The following is a 15810-nucleotide window of genomic DNA, read 5'->3' as shown; positions in this document are numbered from 1 at the left end:
AATGAAAATGAATCGTTTGAAACGAGAATCGATATATATCGAGAATGGAACGCGCGTTGAGTTAATATACGACTAGTTTCAGTTTCATGTCATGTTTGTGAATCTGAGATCAAACCAACAGGAGAGCGTTGTTTTCTGTAACCGTATATTAATCGAGGTTTTTACCTTATATTGAAACACGATTAAGAGTGAAAAATGCTCACTTTAGGACCAAAAAAGGATGGCGGACCCAATACAAAATTTTTCGAGTCCCCAGAAATCTTAACGCAGTTGGATGGGGTGAAACAGTGGCTACTCAAGAACTGTAAAAAGGTACGGGAACCTGCCAACAATTGCATCCCCCTCAACAAAACTTCGAATTCCAATTGTCTTCTGTATTTAATTTTCCTAGGTATCAAATTTCTCGTCCACTCCTACAAGAAAACCATTTTATCATTCTCCTGTATATTTAATATTATTATACAATTTCCTTATTGTCTCTTTCACATTATGATATGTCATGATTTTATAAACTATGTGTCATTCTCTTATTTATTTGGCAGTATGTACAGACGGATCCTCCGAATGCTAAAAGTTTGGCAACTTTAATAGTCCAATTATTGCAGTTCCAAGAGGATAATTTGGGAAAAAATGTTTCCAAACCTCCAATGACTAGACTTCCTGTATGTATATCGTTCACTGTCAAATTATTACTCTTTAAGCTTGAGATATTTATCATTAATTTGTAATGTATTTGTATAATGATTATAGAGGTGTTAAAAGATTAATGTGATTCATTTTTAGATGAGATGTTTTCTTGATTTTAAACCTGGAGGAGGCCTGTGTCATATACTTGCCACTGCATACAGATTCAAGCAAGAACAAGCATGGCGTCGTTTTGATTTTCCAGTAGGAAAGGTATTAGTTGTTTCAGTGGGTGTGTTCTCTTGATGTCCCATACTCTGCTTACTAAAGAGTAACTGAGGAGAAAATAGCTAAATAAAAGTGTTTCCTAGAGAATGTGTTGCACAATCATATCTATGAGAAAATCAGCAGAAACTTCTTTAAACTTAGATTTTACTATTATCGTGTATATAATAGGGATGAAAAATCATTTATATAATCATAATTATCATTTACAGAAAAAGTGAATCATATTAATTAATAACAAAGATACATCAAAAAGAAAAGTTAGAGTACAAAGCAGGAAAAAATTAAATATTCTTTTAAATGCTTTACATGAAATCAGTAAGAAAATCAGTAATATTTTAAAAGAGAGAAAAATAAGTACTTATCTATATTGCTATACATCACAAGAATCTGTAACAAATAAATTCGATTAGAGAACCAATTTTAAATTATTACTAAGATTTATTAAAAGTTGTTTAGTGCTAATTGTCCTGTATCTACAAGATCTTTAATGTGCGGCATGTATTTTTTACTAGAAATTTAGTAAATGTAAGTAACAATTTAAATTTTGGCTTTCCTTGGCTTTGTGTTTATTTTAGACATGTCATTCTTCTGTTGCACAGCAGTGTATTCTCAGCTGCTTAGACTTCGGCATTTGCATATATTGGAACAATGTTTTAGGAGGACACATCTACCTATTATATTGAATAATATTAAGAGAGTAATTCTATATGCTTACTATATATTTATTTGCAGTCTGGAACTCGAATGGATCGTATTGTCGAAATGTTAATTGCAGCAGAAAGGGCATTGGCTCAAAACCGATGTTACACAGTACCATGTATTTATGTACGTCCTGATGTGGATAAAACCACTGCCACCAAAGTAAAGGAAACAGTTAGAAGACATCAAGGTACCATAGCTGAGACTGAATCGGAAGCTACTCATATCATTTATCCTCCAGTTGATCCTTTGGAAGAAGAGTATGCTCGCCCATGCGTAAGAAGAGATCGCTCAGTTTTAGTTCATTGGTACTATTTCCCAGATAGCTATGATTCTTGGACTACATTAGATTTACCATGGGATTTTCCCGAAGGCAGCCTTCCTGGTTCAACTCCAAAGTATTTTTTTTTTTTTGATAACTAACAGATCATTTTTATTTTTTTTTTTTTGATGCTCACTTATTTCAAATGTGCAGATCATTGTACAGAGTATCAGCTACATGGGCTTTGGATCTGGATCAATATAATGAGTGGATGAATGAAGAAGATTACGAAGTAGATGATAATGGCCAAAAGAAAATACACAAATATAGATTGTCTGTGGAAGATTTAATGGCTCAACCAACGCAAGCCCCACCAGCTAAAAAACCTAAAAGAAAACGATCACCTAGCCCACCTCCAAAGATAGGAAAACGGAAAAGGTTTGTAAATTTTGTAATTTGAGAAAATAAACTTCTGCATATAATTTATATGAAACTGTATTTATTTTAGTGTACGAGGGCCTGCTGGTGTTCAAGGTACCCCTTCTACATCGATAGTTACGCCAAAAAAGACACGTAGTGGGGTAGATGAAGAAGAAGACTTGACTCAGGGTATGGAAGATCCCCCACCTGAGCCTCGAATAGTGGAAGTGGTGGCTACATCAGCAAACACACCAGTATCTGGACAAAATAGTAACTCAACCGGAAATAGTAATTTGTCAAATTTAGGAAACAAGAAACAGGATAACGAATTGCAACCTCTTAAATCAGGCAACATGGCAGATCTAGACGAACCGATGGATGGTAAATAATCAATAATATAAATTTGGTTAACAACTCATCGGTATACTTTATTATTTCGGGTTTGTCGTTTCAGTTGATAAAGGAAGTTCACAGGGTGGACAGGATAGAGAAGAAAGAGATGCGAGTAAAGAAAGAGGAGATTCAAAGAGCGATGAGCCTGAGGATAATGTTACGGAACAAACTCATCATATAGTTGTACCCAGCTATTCCGCTTGGTTCGATTACAATTCTATTCATTCAATTGAAAAGAGAGCACTGTCTGAGTTCTTCAATGGAAAAAACAAATCTAAAACTCCTGAAATTTATCTTGCGTATAGAAATTTTATGATAGATACGTATAGATTAAATCCCACGGAATATATTACGTCAACTGCTTGTCGGTAAGAATGTTGCTTTATTTAACTCTTTAATACATAATTCTGTATTGTAAACTTCTATTTGGTGATCGATTGATTGTTTCAGGCGAAATTTAGCTGGAGACGTTTGTGCAATTATGCGTGTACACGCTTTTTTGGAACAATGGGGGTTAATTAATTACCAAGTAGACGCTGAATCAAGGCCTACGCCAATGGGTCCACCACCTACGTCACACTTCCACGTACTATCGGATACGCCGTCGGGTTTGGCCCCCGTTAATCCAAATCCGCCAAAGACGCCACAGCCATCAGCAGCGAAGACTTTGCTTGATCTTGAAAGTAAACCGGGAACATCTGGTGCTCCCGAAGAAAAACTCTCAGCGGGAGCAATGGCTAATTTCGGTCTGAAGATCGATCAATACACGAGAAAGCCGGCTGTTCTGAAGAATAAACAAGCAGCTGGTGCCACCCGAGACTGGACGGAACAAGAGACATTGTTACTGTTGGAAGGTCTGGAATTACACAAGGATGATTGGAACAAGGTGTGTGAACACGTAGGTTCGAGGACCCAAGACGAGTGTATTTTGCATTTCCTGCGACTTCCGATAGAAGATCCTTACCTCGAAGAGGGAGGCCCAGAAGGTCTTGGACCATTGGCTTATCAGCCTATACCTTTCTCCAAAGCTGGGAATCCGGTTATGAGCACCGTTGCTTTCTTAGCTTCCGTAGTAGATCCTAGAGTGGCGGCTAGTGCAGCCAAAGCTGCCATGGAAGAATTTGCAGCCATCAAAGATCAAGTACCAGCTGCTTTATTGGATCAACACTTGAAAAATGTTCAAGCCAGTGCCAATTCGGATGGTAAATTTGATCCAGCGGCGGGTTTGGCACAATCCGGTATTGCAGGTACGGGACCTCCGGAACCGCCTGAGGAAAGCACTACTCCTGCTTCAACAGGTGCAACACCCGCGGCAACCTCTCCAGGTGCAACCGCTACCTCTGAGACAAAGAAAGAGGAGTCAGAGAAACCTAAGGAAACCATAGAAGCTGAACAGCCATCCTTAGAAGTTCCAAAGAAGGAGGAGGAATCCAAGGAAATTGAGGAGGAGGCTAAATCAAAACCTGAGCAAGAACCAGAAGAGGGAAAGGAAAAGAAAGACAAGGTAAACTCGACTCTTATTATTTTCTATACTTCTATTGAACTAGCAAAATTCATTGATGTTGACTGGTAAAATAGCAGGTCGTACGGGATGCCCAACTTCAGTCAGCGGCTGCAGCAGCTTTGGCTGCCGCTGCTGTGAAGGCGAAACATTTAGCAGCCGTCGAAGAACGCAAGATCAAATCGTTAGTTGCGCTATTGGTGGAGACTCAAATGAAAAAACTGGAAATAAAGTTACGTCACTTCGAGGAACTGGAGACTACGATGGAACGGGAACGAGAAGGACTAGAGTATCAAAGACAACAGCTTATTACAGAAAGACAACAGTTTCATTTAGAGCAATTGAGAGCGGCTGAATTTAGAGCACGGCAACAGGCGCATCAAAGATTGGCACAGGAACAGCAACAGCAGCAGCAGCAACAACAACAAAATCAGCATGTACCTTGGCAACCAACGGCAACTCAGCAACAAGAGCAACAACCACCCAGTCCTCAAGCGCAAGTTCCCCAACCTCCTCCCCACACACCTCCGCAGCAATCATAAATTTGCTCTAAATTATTTATAAGATATTAACAAAAGCTAATACGATCGCCAGGGACACGAGTATAGTTTAATAAAAAAGAACTAGATGACTAATCCGACCTATAATTTTTAAAACGTGATATTTTTATTTCTAAAAATCTTTTTGTACGTTTTTAATATATTACAATATACACGCTGTATATCAAGTAATTTAAACAGCTATTTCAATCAAGAAAGATTGTGCACAACAATAACAATAACAACAGAAGCTGACGAAAGATATATAAACATAACTGAATTATTATTTATCGCTAAAAGAGAAACCTATATATAATGCATACGCGTAAATATACGATTTAGCCGAGTCGAATAATATTTCCAACGAAGAAATAAGGCCGCACGAAGATAAAAGAATATTAATTTTCGAATGTTTATATGTTATATAGATTAACAATAAGAGTAGCGTTAATTTTACTCTTATTTTTTTTATGTCTCGACAAGTTGTATGGGGATAAAGCATTTGATCGATTTGCCAACTACAAAGCTTGATTGTCTATCAATTCTAGAACTAAATCAGTCATGAGCCTAGCACACTCCGGTCCTCCTGTGGGCGGTGCTCTTTCGACTCGCTTTTCTTTGCCAGCTTCCGGGGCATAGAGATCCGGAGCTTGGTCGCTGGCACACGTGCTGATTGGCAACATATCCAACGCCAGGCCCAGCCCGAAACGTCCACACCTTCGAACCTCCTTGTTCAACCTGCATTGGGATAACCCGAAAATGTGGTAGAAAATATTTTGGATCTCAGCTGTAGAAAAAATAGAAAGAGGTTTTACTCACAGCTCCCACATGGCGGTCGAATCTCTATGAGGTTGTTCTGGATTAAGCGTGTGCAAAGAAGACATAAGATGTTTGTGGTAATGTCGAAGAAACTGCGTCATGTGCGCTCGGCGGACTTCACCGTGTGTACAACAATACAACAAATTGGCAAGGTCCAACGCCAGTGAACCCACTCGGGTCAGTTGAAAATCAACCAAATAAACGGCCTGTGGAATTTTGCAGTATTAGAAGATGAGAGTCTTTTTGTGTCATCGTCGTCATTGTCATCGTCATCAGAATGGCTTTTGCCGTGTGTAAAGCAAGCAAGCAAGCACTAAAGTATACAACCGTTTCTGAATAGTTCAAATAGATTTATAGAGATCGTATAATGGTATTTGTAAGATTCTTTTGCAACATTTACTTTTAAAGATAACTTAATTTAATTTACAACATTTATATATTAGTAAAATAAAGAGAAATATGCATTTGTGTATATGATAAACGTGATGCTTGTTCTTTCTTTAACAGCCTGTGTAGATGCAGATTCTTGAAGATTGTTCGTGACAATGATAGAGTTCTTACTTCAGTGTTTACGGGTCCAAAGAGGATGTTATTGGTCCAGCAGTCGCCGTGGCAGAATACAGAGAGAGGACCTTGCTCGGCGGTGATCTCGCTCATCGTACAGAAAAAAACATCGTCATTGAGAAAAGCTTGTAATTTATCCATGACCTCTTTTCTTCTACATTCCAGGTGCTTTGGGAGCGCTTCCGATACCATCTTGGTTGCATTGTCAAATGCTGTGCGATAATATTGACGATACCATTCTGCGTTTTCGCGTCTGAATAAAACTTCTCGAATTCCACTACGTGGATCTGTCATCTTGGTATATTCCACCGGTCTTTATGGAACAATGTATACTTTTTCATTATATATTTAAAAAAAATACGTTTATGGTAAAAGTCGTATTTGCAGGATTATTAGTTTCGAATTATTCTTACCTCGTGTCTCGCAAAGTAATGCTGAGGGCGTGAAAGCCTGCCAAAGTTTTTAAGACTTGCATGACATTCTCGTATTGTAGACCCTTCCTCCTGTCTGCCATTGTAAATCCTTTTACTCTCAAATCCTCCATTGCGATAAGATCATCCCTTGCGGCGTAAATCTTGGCCACTCCGGTAAACACTTTTTCTCTATTCTCTTGCAACTTGTTCAAAGCTGGCCAGACTTGGGTGTAAAACACTACCTCATTCTTGAAAAGGGTCTCACTTTTAAAAAAATCCCGGCGTTCTTTGGATTGAGGCAGGACCTTATAAATAATCGCGCAATCCCAATCGGTCCACGCTTTATCCTTCGATAACTTTCTGCCTTTTGCACGAACACGATACAGCATCGACGTGTAATTGTCGCCTCTTCCAGAACCCAATTCCTCATCCAAATTTGTGATCTCCACATCAGGTTCGTCTTTTGCTATAAGTTCACGTACAGCTTCCAACGTCAGACGCACGCTCTTTTTCTCATCCATTGCGCCAAAGGATCAGTTTCGCTGAAAAAAGGCTGAATAGAAGAGAGAAGAAAAAGAAGTATGCAGAAATAATTGATGATCACCCTAGGAGGTTCTTAGCTCTACAAATTCCGGAGAGTCGCGGTCTCCCTTTCTTCGGACCGAATCAAGCTAATATGATGTGTGCAGCCTGATGCAGGAAGTAGGCGTTTGAATAATGCGTGGGGCTCCTACCTCCCACCGTTATACAATTTAATTCATTAATCATATGGGATTCAACTCAAGGGACAAGGACATTGATATGTGTCAATCACGGTTTCAATTTACATTCCTTTAACCGATAAATTGATTGCTTCTGATGCGTCAATATGCACGTCATGATCTCAATCTACGAATCAGTAACCCTAGGCTAATAGTCAGTTTGACTCCGAGACTTCGATCTTCCAACGAATGTAGCAGTAGCAGTAGTAACGTAGTATCAAATCAAGAGATCTTTATTATTAATTGTCCATTGACTTACTTCACTTGGAAGATGCTTCAAATAAAACTCTTTCACAACGAATATATAATTTTCCAGATATTCATTTATTAACAATACAGTAAATAGAAATGCGCATATTCTACGTAGGATTCGATGATGACTCTTTTCTGTCAAGTTCTTGTCGCAAAGTTTCATTTCCGCATATATGAAGCAATTGTCTTCTTTCTTTATCCGCCAATGGTAAAGAGTTGTGGATTCTTTTAGTGATATCCGAAACATCCGGATAACAAGCAATAACGGCATATTGTAGAAGTTGCTAATGAAAGGAAAATTCATATATGTTTTATTATGCTCTGATATAATTAAATTGAAGTAATTAAGCTTAATACTTACAATAGTGCCGGGTGTGTATCCTTGTTGAATAAATATTGCAAGTAAATCATCATATCGTTCGCGAGACATTGTACCTATTACGTAGCCTTCTTCATCAGCCAAGTAGCTTAATACTCTTAAGGCTTTTTCCCAATTACCATTTCGAGCAAACAGTAATGCTATATTGCCTATTGTCGCAGCGGACCACGCTTTCTTTCGACTCTTCGCACCTTGTATTTGCTCCTATTGAATTAATTCGGTGAAACTTTTATTAGCATTTAATTTCATTAACCCTTTGCGGACGATAAAACTTATTACTCCTCGATAAGTGGCGACTAAGAGTCGCCTCTTGTCCGTAAAGGGATAATAGTACTTAATAAGAATTAAAAATATTGGATTTTTTACCGTAAAAACTGTCCATGCGTCATTAGCTGCTTTTTCATTTCTCTCGTGTATTTCTGCATTCAGCGAATCAGCAGCACTGACAACCATCATTTCCAGCGCTTTACCTACTATCGCTTCTTTTTCTAAGAAACTGTATACAATAGTATCGGACCATAATTTTGGTAGATATTTTATAACCACCTCTTTGGAGTTGACTCGAAGAACTTCAAGGATTTCTTCCATGACAGATTCTTGTGGGATGTAAACATGTGGAGTAATACTCTCATAAAACTTCATAAATTCGTCAATTGTCATTGAATCCAAGAAGATTAATATATAAAATCGATAATAAGTTTCTTTCTATAATAAAGTTTTATTTTCTTTATTACTAGCTCTTTAAAAGGGAGATAAAAAAACATAAGAATAAGAGGACGTACTCTGTAATTATTTCCAAGAAATTTATAATTATCTCCAGTTAAATAGATGTTGTCAATTTCAAGTGCAATATTGCAATCATATAGTTTTTCCGAAGCTATTTGCATTGCCGTATGAAAAAAATTAATATCATTCGAATCCTCTAATTCAAACTTTTTGTTTTTTATCATCTTTAATATTTCAATCATGAAATCTGCTGAATCGGCTTTAAAAACAAAAAATTAATCATAAAGTTTAACTGATTACAAATAGTTTAAAAGCTCTTACATTGTTGATAATATGCGACCATCGCGTAGTAGAATGTTGATAACGTTGGTTCAATATTAAAATATTTTAATTCTGCAAAAATGGATGATATAAATTTTTTAACCATTTCGCGTGAGCGGAATGATGATGCCACACAAAGCGCAGCATTAAAGGTATCCCTATTAGGAGTAATATTAGCAAAATCTATCGTTCTAAACATATCCAACACTGCCTCAAATCTTTGATTTGCATCTGCTGTTACCGCAGGAATAACTTTTATCAAACTATTATAAGCTTCTAAGTTAATAGGTATTCCTTTTTCTTTACATTCAGAGTACAATTCATAACAGCTTACTGCCTGAAATAGTAGTGCATACATGAGATTTATGATTCTGTCAGTAAGAGAAATTGAAATTACTTACATTACCAAATTTTGCCTGACCACATATTAATGTACTGTAAGCAGTAGCTGCTATGACCCCTCCTTGTTCTTTTAAGAAACCGAATAACTCATTAATTAAAGGATTTTGCCTAAAATTATTACAATAAAAAATAATTTTGTAATCTACAATATATTTTTGATTATACAATTTGACAGTTACCTCCATTTTTGTTTCACATCTAATTTGTAATACCTTTCCTCTGGGAAGTCAGCATTTATAACTTCTACAGTATTTGCTTCTTCAGAAAAATTACTATTATAATCATTATAAAAACATAATAACTCTAAAAATGATTGTTTTGCAGCTACTGAAATTTCTCCATTAAGCAAGTTATATATGTTAACAGCATTAGAAACTTCACCCTTTGATACTGCATCTAAAAAAATGTCTTCAGAAACTTGACTTCTTTCACTATATATAGGTTTTGGCTGATATGCCTGAAATTATAAAAAATAAAACTTTTTAAACTAAATTCTAGATTTTACTAACCGTTAATTTGTTCCATAACAAACAATATTTTTAACAATCACCAATATGTAAGGATCAGCAATTTTATGCTGAAATAGTTCAGAGTTTTCTTGCCTAATCCACATCGCTGTTTTTCTTCCTGCATCTTTTGCTAAAGCATATTGCCGCATACTTTGTTTTGAAAGCGGTATTAAATATGGATCATCATGGTATTTATATTGTGGAGCTAATGGATCTTTCCTTACTGTGCTTTCTAAAGCCTTAAATTCAAACAATTCTTAATCCAGTTGTAGGTTTGTGAAACCAGGAAGAATATTTTGAAAAATATTATAGAAACCTTTAAAATATCTGTAGGTCCTCTTTCAATTTTATTTGGAATTTTAATATCAGATTTTGTTGTAGCGGTTGAATGTAACCGTACCACTAGATCCCAGACTAATTTCCTACATTATTAAAACATAAAAGAAATAACACAAAAAAATTAAATAAAGTTCAAAGTTAGATTAATGCGTTTCCAAATAACATTATATATTTTTATAACTCTATAATTTATGTTTTTTCCGTCTTTAGGTTAACTTATCTTTGTTTATATCAATATCAATGAAAAATATTGGAATAGCAGTAAATATAACATAAATTTATATACCTATATAAATTACTCGACAGTGCATTCATTTTTATTCTTATTATTTTGTATGAGACGTTTGAAATGTATTATTTATAGAGTATTGTACGCACACGAGAGGTTATGAATGTTATGATTGAGAGTATGTTATCACGTATTGTTCGTATTGCATAGCATAATACTGCATAATGAATGGCTAAGCCAAGGCCTTAGTTAGGGGGTAGGCCATGAACATGGAGTCATAGAGTTGGAGGTGTATGTACACGAACTACGAAGACGATGTAGTACCGTGAAAATTCGGTGAAATGCCATGCTGGTCGGATATGTGTCCAGCATTTCGATTGGCTCGAATAACATTCGACACATGGAATGCGCATGCGCCCATCATTCGACAACTACATACGACTCATTGTAGAACGAGCCAATTCTACGTGTAAATTTTGCGGTTCCGCATTTCGCTGTAAGATGCCGCCACCGTCAGAGTTCAAACAATTATTTTAATAAAAAAATTTAGATTCCTGTGTAAAGACACGAATCAACATAGTAGACTTAATGTGAACTTAATTCAAAGCACGCAAAAATGCAATCCTAAGCGAATTGATAGGACTATGGGACGGACAGCTCATGTTTTTGTAAGCCTTAAATGCCTTAAATCAAGCTCACGGTACGCCAACAAAGCCACTTACGCCGCGATCCGTGTGTCTTCGTTCTGAAAAACGTTAATTATTATATTCATTAACAGATGTTTAAGAGATAATTTTTCTAAAGTTATTTTCACGACTTTAATTCAAAACCATTTATCTCTTACGACAATGTACATGCTTTACAAAACTTTAATAAGATTTTATAACATTAAAAAATGGCTTAGTAATATTCGTGATAAATGTTTATTAGAATAATTTATATTACATTACGCATAATCAATTTAAAATATAGACAATGATGTATTTTATAAAGCGTGTATAAACATATAGTTCGGAGAAATGTACATTAAACGAAAATTTGAAGACAATTAAGGTAATGAGTATTATATTATTTTTTACAAAATTGTTTTTTGTGCGATCAACAATCTTTTTCAAATTGATCAAAACATAAATTGTGGAGTCACGGTCTATGTTACATATATAAAATATGTTTATTCCTCAACCTTTCGTACACTTTCGTATACAGTATTATCAGATGTAGTGCTGTATATATAAATTATTTATTACCGATAGATCTTAATTTTAACCGACATAGAGCTATGGATGAGGAAAAGGAGCTACTAGAGGAAAGCTTTCTAAGGGAGGTTAAAGCTTTTATTTTTCGACTGTTTGTTACGTTATCTGAATTCAGCTAATGATAATACTTTTATTTACAGACGTCTCTCATATATTATAATAGTTTATCGTGGATCGGTTCAGCTAAATGATTATGAGCTGCACAGAAAGAAAAAGAGACTAAGACTGAGAGAGAGAGAGAGAGAGAGAGGAGAGATGGAATAGGAGGAGGAGAGATAGCAGGAAAACAGTAACAGTTTCTTACGGAACGTTCAACCTTCACGTTCGAGAAGTGTTTTTCCTCCAACTGGCTGGCGTCGGTAATTTCCGTTCAGTGTGATTCAAGGTCGTCCTGCTCTTGAAGCATTTCCGGCATGTTAGCCGCCAGAAAGCAAGTCTAAAGTCGGCCGAGTAAAAGGCATAGATGAACGGGTTAATAGCTGAATTGATCCATCCTAAAGAATTCAAACAGCTTTTTATTAGGGACGGGAATGATGAAAATAATACAAGACAAAAAGAGGCTAGTCTGTGTTAAGGGAGGGAAGGTCGTAACGCAGTAGTTAAACCTAGTGGTAAGAGAGGGATGGATAAGAATGACTTGTAGGATTTTGGAGATATTCCAGAGCTTACCTAGCCAGGTCAGAGCTGGCATGAGGATATCCGGTGGATCCATCGGTACAAAAGGCGTGACTAGATAAAGGATGAAGAATGGTAGCCAACAAGCTACGAAACCGCCGACTACCACTGCAAGGGTGGTCGCCGTTTTGGTCTCTCTAGCCACCCTACTGATGCAGCTCGGCTGATGACCTCGAATCGTTCCACGACTAACCTTGCAGGTTCCGGAAGCTTCCGGTTCCTCGGACGTTTTCTCGCAGATCTCTCCATCCGCGTTTCCGCAATCTGTTCGTTTCACTCTAACGCTCCTCGATCGTTCAACCTGATTATAGATGAGAGAGAGAGAGAGAGAGAGAGAGAGAGAGAGAGAGGATTCAGGAAGCGAAGAAAAAAACACACAAATACAATTAAAATCTTAGAGAATATACAACAGTTGACTCGCTAAATTACTACACTCCCAACGATATTTTCTAATTTAAATATAATAATGATATATGTATACCGTCCCCAAAAGAGCAAACATATATTCTATAACGATATTTTTCTTGCGCGAAAAACAATCAATAAAAGATAAGTTAATTTAATATAGCGTTATAATTGCTTATTCTGCAAGTACATATATAGCTGTGTAAAATATCAATATAAATAACTGCTGTTATATATAAAAATTTTACGGTAAAATGGGAAAATATCGTATATTTTACTGTGAAATGTAGCAATCATTTGAAACTTGTTCACCTCTTTTTAATATCATATAATAAATGTTACAACTTACGTACTATAAACTATAACGGGTTGATATATTATAATATTTTTGTTAATTCAGCAATATTATTACGATTTTATCGGTGGCAGTGATAAGCGAATTTATTACCGAACAAAATATCCTTATCAAGATCAGTAAAGATTCATCTGAAACTCATTATCGAGAAATATCATTTTTATCCATGATAATTCATCTTAAGATGATAAGATGATCATAAAAATTTATAAGGAATAGATCATAGTAACATATATGTAGGTTATTATTGGAAATAACAATGATACATACTATCGGCAATGAATTTCAGCGTATCCCTATTCTATAAAATATATACATCATAAAGGAGAGTCCTCTTTAAAATAGAAACTTACGAGATTGCTGCGCCTCCTACGAATGGTTTCGGTCCCATTTGTCTCCAGGTCTCTGTGCCTGCTGGAAATGACGCAGGATATCCTGCCATAGACGTAAAGCATAACCAACATTGGCAGGAAGAAGGATCCCATTGCTGAGAATATCACGTAAGAGGAGTCCATATTGTAGGAGCACTTTCTGGTGTCACGATTCGTAGCCCTCGGAAAACAACCGAGGAGGGGAGGACTGGTGATGGCACCAGCCAGTATCCAAACTGCCACGATCATGAAACCGGCCAGTCTTTTGCTGCGACGTCGACGGCTGTATAGAAGTGGCTGCGTTACAGCCAAATACCTGCAATTTATTTAAATATTCACCTATCTCTGATAAGAATGTAATCCGGAGCTATATACAATCGTACCAACAATTTAGAAACAGAAAAAACAAAAATTCTGCTCCATCGTTCATTTCAAACTGTATTTTACAGCGTCAACGGAAAGTATTAATAATACCGGAAGTACAGGTGGTTTAGAGTTAAAACGATGTCTCTGCCCTTGAGAAAATTGTTTATGGCCCGTTAAAGGGTAAGCTTGTCCTTTGGAGGGCAAAAGTGTTGATGTATACGTCTTTATATGGAAGTAAACACGAAGATGTAATCCACTTAGATTTACGTGACACGCTTACCTATCTATAGATATTGCGCAGAGGGAGAGGATGCTGGCCGTGCAAAGTAGAACGTCCAGGGATACCCAGGAGTCGCAGAGAACTTCGCCTAGTTCCCAGGAGCCACCATTCAGCTTCACCAATCAGAGAGAAGCAGAATCGAGCCCGAGGTTAATAGCGCGTGCAGATGGAGAGTGCGGGAAAAATAAAATGATTTTATTACGACGCTCTTTTCTCCTATACTAGTCATTACTTAAGTACAGCATATAACTTCGGGATGTTATCTTATAATCTAAGGACATCCTGAATATGTTCATCGAACGTGCTAGCAAACCAGTTCCAACGGACTCGCTCCTCATCCTTATGAATATTTTAATGGATTACCGAGCGTTTCCACGATTGCATAACCGAGCAGTTGTCGTTTGTACTAATTTATGTAGATACTTCACTCCCTGCAATTGTTCAATGTGTACTCCCTGTATAATATCCTGAATAATACGTCATCGGTCTCCCTCAGATTGCTTCCACGCGGTTTCTAAAGCATCACACGTTTTTCACGTTTAATCCTTAAATGTATCAATAACACACTTTCCAATATATTATAGATTTTCATCGCGTTGCACTTGTCGTTCTCTAAAATACAGTCAAGTGAGAGTACATGTATGATCGATTCACGTGATCGATAAATCGTTAATCCAAGACACTGATGGATCGTTGAACGTGATTATTTTTAAAGAGAGGGGATCGATCGAAAAATTAATTGGAAATTTTCCAGCAGGACGTGCCACGGTCCACAGGCTCCAACTCTTTGAAAACGGCGGAAAGAAATTATTGTCGTTATTAAGGTGTGTGCGCAGCACAGTTGGAGAGAGATGGAGGAGTCGTGTCTCATTGCTATTTCTCACTGGTCGTTAGTCGTTACCCACCCCCAACGTGGCTAATCTAACACGTTCCAAAATTCGCAGAAACGACGACGCAGCACAAATTCACAATAGAGACCAGACATTTTAAAGCCACAACGCACCCGAAAATCCTACGGGATTCGAACGAAATCTCGACGGTGGTCGAAATTCGACACTAGCCGAGCAGATTCTCACCAATTTTAAACGTCACTATAGTATATATACTATATAGAATGGAAACAGAGATGGTACCGTTTCCGGTCTCGACACCGCGAAACTTATCTCGGATTTCGAGTCTTTCAACCTTCTCATTATTCCCGTTTTTTAAATTAGATTCAAAACTTTAGCAATTTTATCGAAAGAATCGATGATGGCTTTTATACTATATAGCGTAGGCCCGAAGATTATCATGGAAATAAGCGAGGAGTGTCGATTTAAAATTTAGATCAAAGTTCCGGTGATGGTCGCGCGACTTTAGGATTCAACGGGACGGCATTGAAAATTAGGCCAGTCGTTTGGCAAAGTATTTTAAGGCCAGAATTAATCTCATCTTTGATTTGAAGAAGCCGCGTGATTTTACTTGGGGAACCATATAATACCCCTATAAAGCGAAAATTCAAAATAAAATAAATTTTAAATTTAAATCAAACTTCCGGTGAAGATCGACTACAGACTCAACGAGACAGCATTGAAAATTGGAGCAGTCGTTTGGTAAAGTATTTTAAGGCCAAGATTAATCTCATCTGTGATTGGGCGAATGTGGTATTACCTGTGTACCATT

At 36.9% G+C, this 15810-nt stretch overlaps 4 protein-coding genes across 7 annotated transcripts; 1 reads left to right on the top strand and 3 right to left on the bottom strand.

Moving 5' to 3' along the window:
• The first annotated feature begins 98 nt into the window (after nucleotides 1–98).
• Nucleotides 99–4736, top strand: LOC136785316 (SWI/SNF complex subunit SMARCC2-like). 2 transcript variants are annotated; one of them, XM_066746354.1, is made up of 9 exons: nucleotides 99–312; nucleotides 543–662; nucleotides 784–897; nucleotides 1645–2009; nucleotides 2087–2311; nucleotides 2382–2674; nucleotides 2748–3054; nucleotides 3137–4190; nucleotides 4265–4736. In XM_066746354.1, exons 1-9 carry the CDS (start codon nucleotides 196–198, stop codon nucleotides 4727–4729), a joined length of 3060 nt encoding a protein of 1019 aa, XP_066602451.1. In that variant the 5' UTR covers nucleotides 99–195; the 3' UTR covers nucleotides 4730–4736. The 2 variants fall into 2 exon arrangements, with proteins under 2 accessions (XP_066602451.1, XP_066602452.1); XM_066746355.1 differs by having other exon boundaries at nucleotides 255–391.
• A 95-nt stretch (nucleotides 4737–4831) lies between these two features.
• On the bottom strand, nucleotides 4832–7246 carry LOC136785318 (uncharacterized). Of its 2 annotated transcripts, XM_066746358.1 has the most exons (5): nucleotides 7127–7246; nucleotides 6523–7064; nucleotides 6107–6422; nucleotides 5546–5751; nucleotides 4832–5464 (listed from the first exon to the last, which is right to left on the bottom strand). In XM_066746358.1, exons 2-5 carry the CDS (start codon nucleotides 7041–7043, stop codon nucleotides 5245–5247), a joined length of 1263 nt encoding a protein of 420 aa, XP_066602455.1. In that variant the 5' UTR covers nucleotides 7044–7064; nucleotides 7127–7246; the 3' UTR covers nucleotides 4832–5244. The 2 variants fall into 2 exon arrangements, with proteins under 2 accessions (XP_066602455.1, XP_066602454.1); XM_066746357.1 differs by having other exon boundaries at nucleotides 6523–7213.
• Nucleotides 7247–7586: 340 nt separating this feature from the next.
• LOC136785317 (small ribosomal subunit protein mS39-like) lies at nucleotides 7587–10671 on the bottom strand. The gene is made up of 10 exons (XM_066746356.1): nucleotides 10498–10671; nucleotides 10189–10294; nucleotides 9914–10111; nucleotides 9543–9820; nucleotides 9363–9471; nucleotides 8962–9298; nucleotides 8697–8899; nucleotides 8281–8619; nucleotides 7897–8118; nucleotides 7587–7819 (listed from the first exon to the last, which is right to left on the bottom strand). Exons 1-10 carry the CDS (start codon nucleotides 10524–10526, stop codon nucleotides 7643–7645), a joined length of 1998 nt encoding a protein of 665 aa, XP_066602453.1. The 5' UTR covers nucleotides 10527–10671; the 3' UTR covers nucleotides 7587–7642.
• A 725-nt stretch (nucleotides 10672–11396) lies between these two features.
• LOC136785323 (probable G-protein coupled receptor No18) lies at nucleotides 11397–14526 on the bottom strand. 2 transcript variants are annotated; one of them, XM_066746365.1, is made up of 5 exons: nucleotides 14149–14526; nucleotides 13485–13818; nucleotides 12366–12672; nucleotides 12001–12190; nucleotides 11397–11894 (listed from the first exon to the last, which is right to left on the bottom strand). In XM_066746365.1, the coding sequence occupies exons 2-4, from the start codon at nucleotides 13749–13751 to the stop codon at nucleotides 12015–12017; spliced, it is 750 nt and encodes a 249-aa protein (XP_066602462.1). In that variant the 5' UTR covers nucleotides 13752–13818; nucleotides 14149–14526; the 3' UTR covers nucleotides 11397–11894; nucleotides 12001–12014. The 2 variants fall into 2 exon arrangements, with proteins under 2 accessions (XP_066602462.1, XP_066602460.1); XM_066746363.1 differs by having other exon boundaries at nucleotides 11397–12190.
• Between the last annotated feature and the right edge of the window lie 1284 nt (nucleotides 14527–15810).

Source organism: Prorops nasuta, unplaced genomic scaffold (assembly GCF_024137725.1).
Source record: "Prorops nasuta isolate Cenicafe-Biocafe unplaced genomic scaffold, Cenicafe_Pnas_1.2 PNAS00255, whole genome shotgun sequence".
NCBI lineage: Eukaryota > Metazoa > Arthropoda > Insecta > Hymenoptera > Bethylidae > Prorops > Prorops nasuta.
This window is presented reverse-complemented; position numbering and strand designations above follow the sequence as displayed.

What these genes read in the sequence shown, in the direction of transcription:
- LOC136785318 (XM_066746358.1), bottom strand. Translation starts at nt 7,043, where the DNA reads ATGGATGAGAAAAAGAGCGTGCGTCTGACGTTGGAAGCTGTACGTGAA. An exon ending in TTGGACCCGTAAACACTGAA is followed by an intron (nt 5,752 to 6,106) that starts GTAAGAACTCTA and finishes AAAATTCCACAG; the next exon opens with GCCGTTTATTTGGTTGATTT. An exon ending in TCGACCGCCATGTGGGAGCT is followed by an intron (nt 5,465 to 5,545) that starts GTGAGTAAAACC and finishes ATCCCAATGCAG; the next exon opens with GTTGAACAAGGAGGTTCGAA.
- LOC136785323 (XM_066746363.1), bottom strand. Translation starts at nt 13,751, where the DNA reads ATGATCGTGGCAGTTTGGATACTGGCTGGTGCCATCACCAGTCCTCCC. An exon ending in GTAGGAGGCGCAGCAATCTC is followed by an intron (nt 12,673 to 13,484) that starts GTAAGTTTCTAT and finishes ATCTATAATCAG; the next exon opens with GTTGAACGATCGAGGAGCGT. An exon ending in GCCAGCTCTGACCTGGCTAG is followed by an intron (nt 12,191 to 12,365) that starts GTAAGCTCTGGA and finishes TGAATTCTTTAG; the next exon opens with GATGGATCAATTCAGCTATT.
- LOC136785316 (XM_066746354.1), top strand. Translation starts at nt 196, where the DNA reads ATGCTCACTTTAGGACCAAAAAAGGATGGCGGACCCAATACAAAATTT. An exon ending in TTGATTTTCCAGTAGGAAAG is followed by an intron (nt 898 to 1,644) that starts GTATTAGTTGTT and finishes ATTTATTTGCAG; the next exon opens with TCTGGAACTCGAATGGATCG. An exon ending in CTTCCTGGTTCAACTCCAAA is followed by an intron (nt 2,010 to 2,086) that starts GTATTTTTTTTT and finishes TCAAATGTGCAG; the next exon opens with ATCATTGTACAGAGTATCAG.
- LOC136785317 (XM_066746356.1), bottom strand. Translation starts at nt 10,526, where the DNA reads ATGAATGCACTGTCGAGTAATTTATATAG. An exon ending in GACCTACAGATATTTTAAAG is followed by an intron (nt 10,112 to 10,188) that starts GTTTCTATAATA and finishes TTTGAATTTAAG; the next exon opens with GCTTTAGAAAGCACAGTAAG. An exon ending in ACGCATGGACAGTTTTTACG is followed by an intron (nt 8,119 to 8,280) that starts GTAAAAAATCCA and finishes TTAATTCAATAG; the next exon opens with GAGCAAATACAAGGTGCGAA.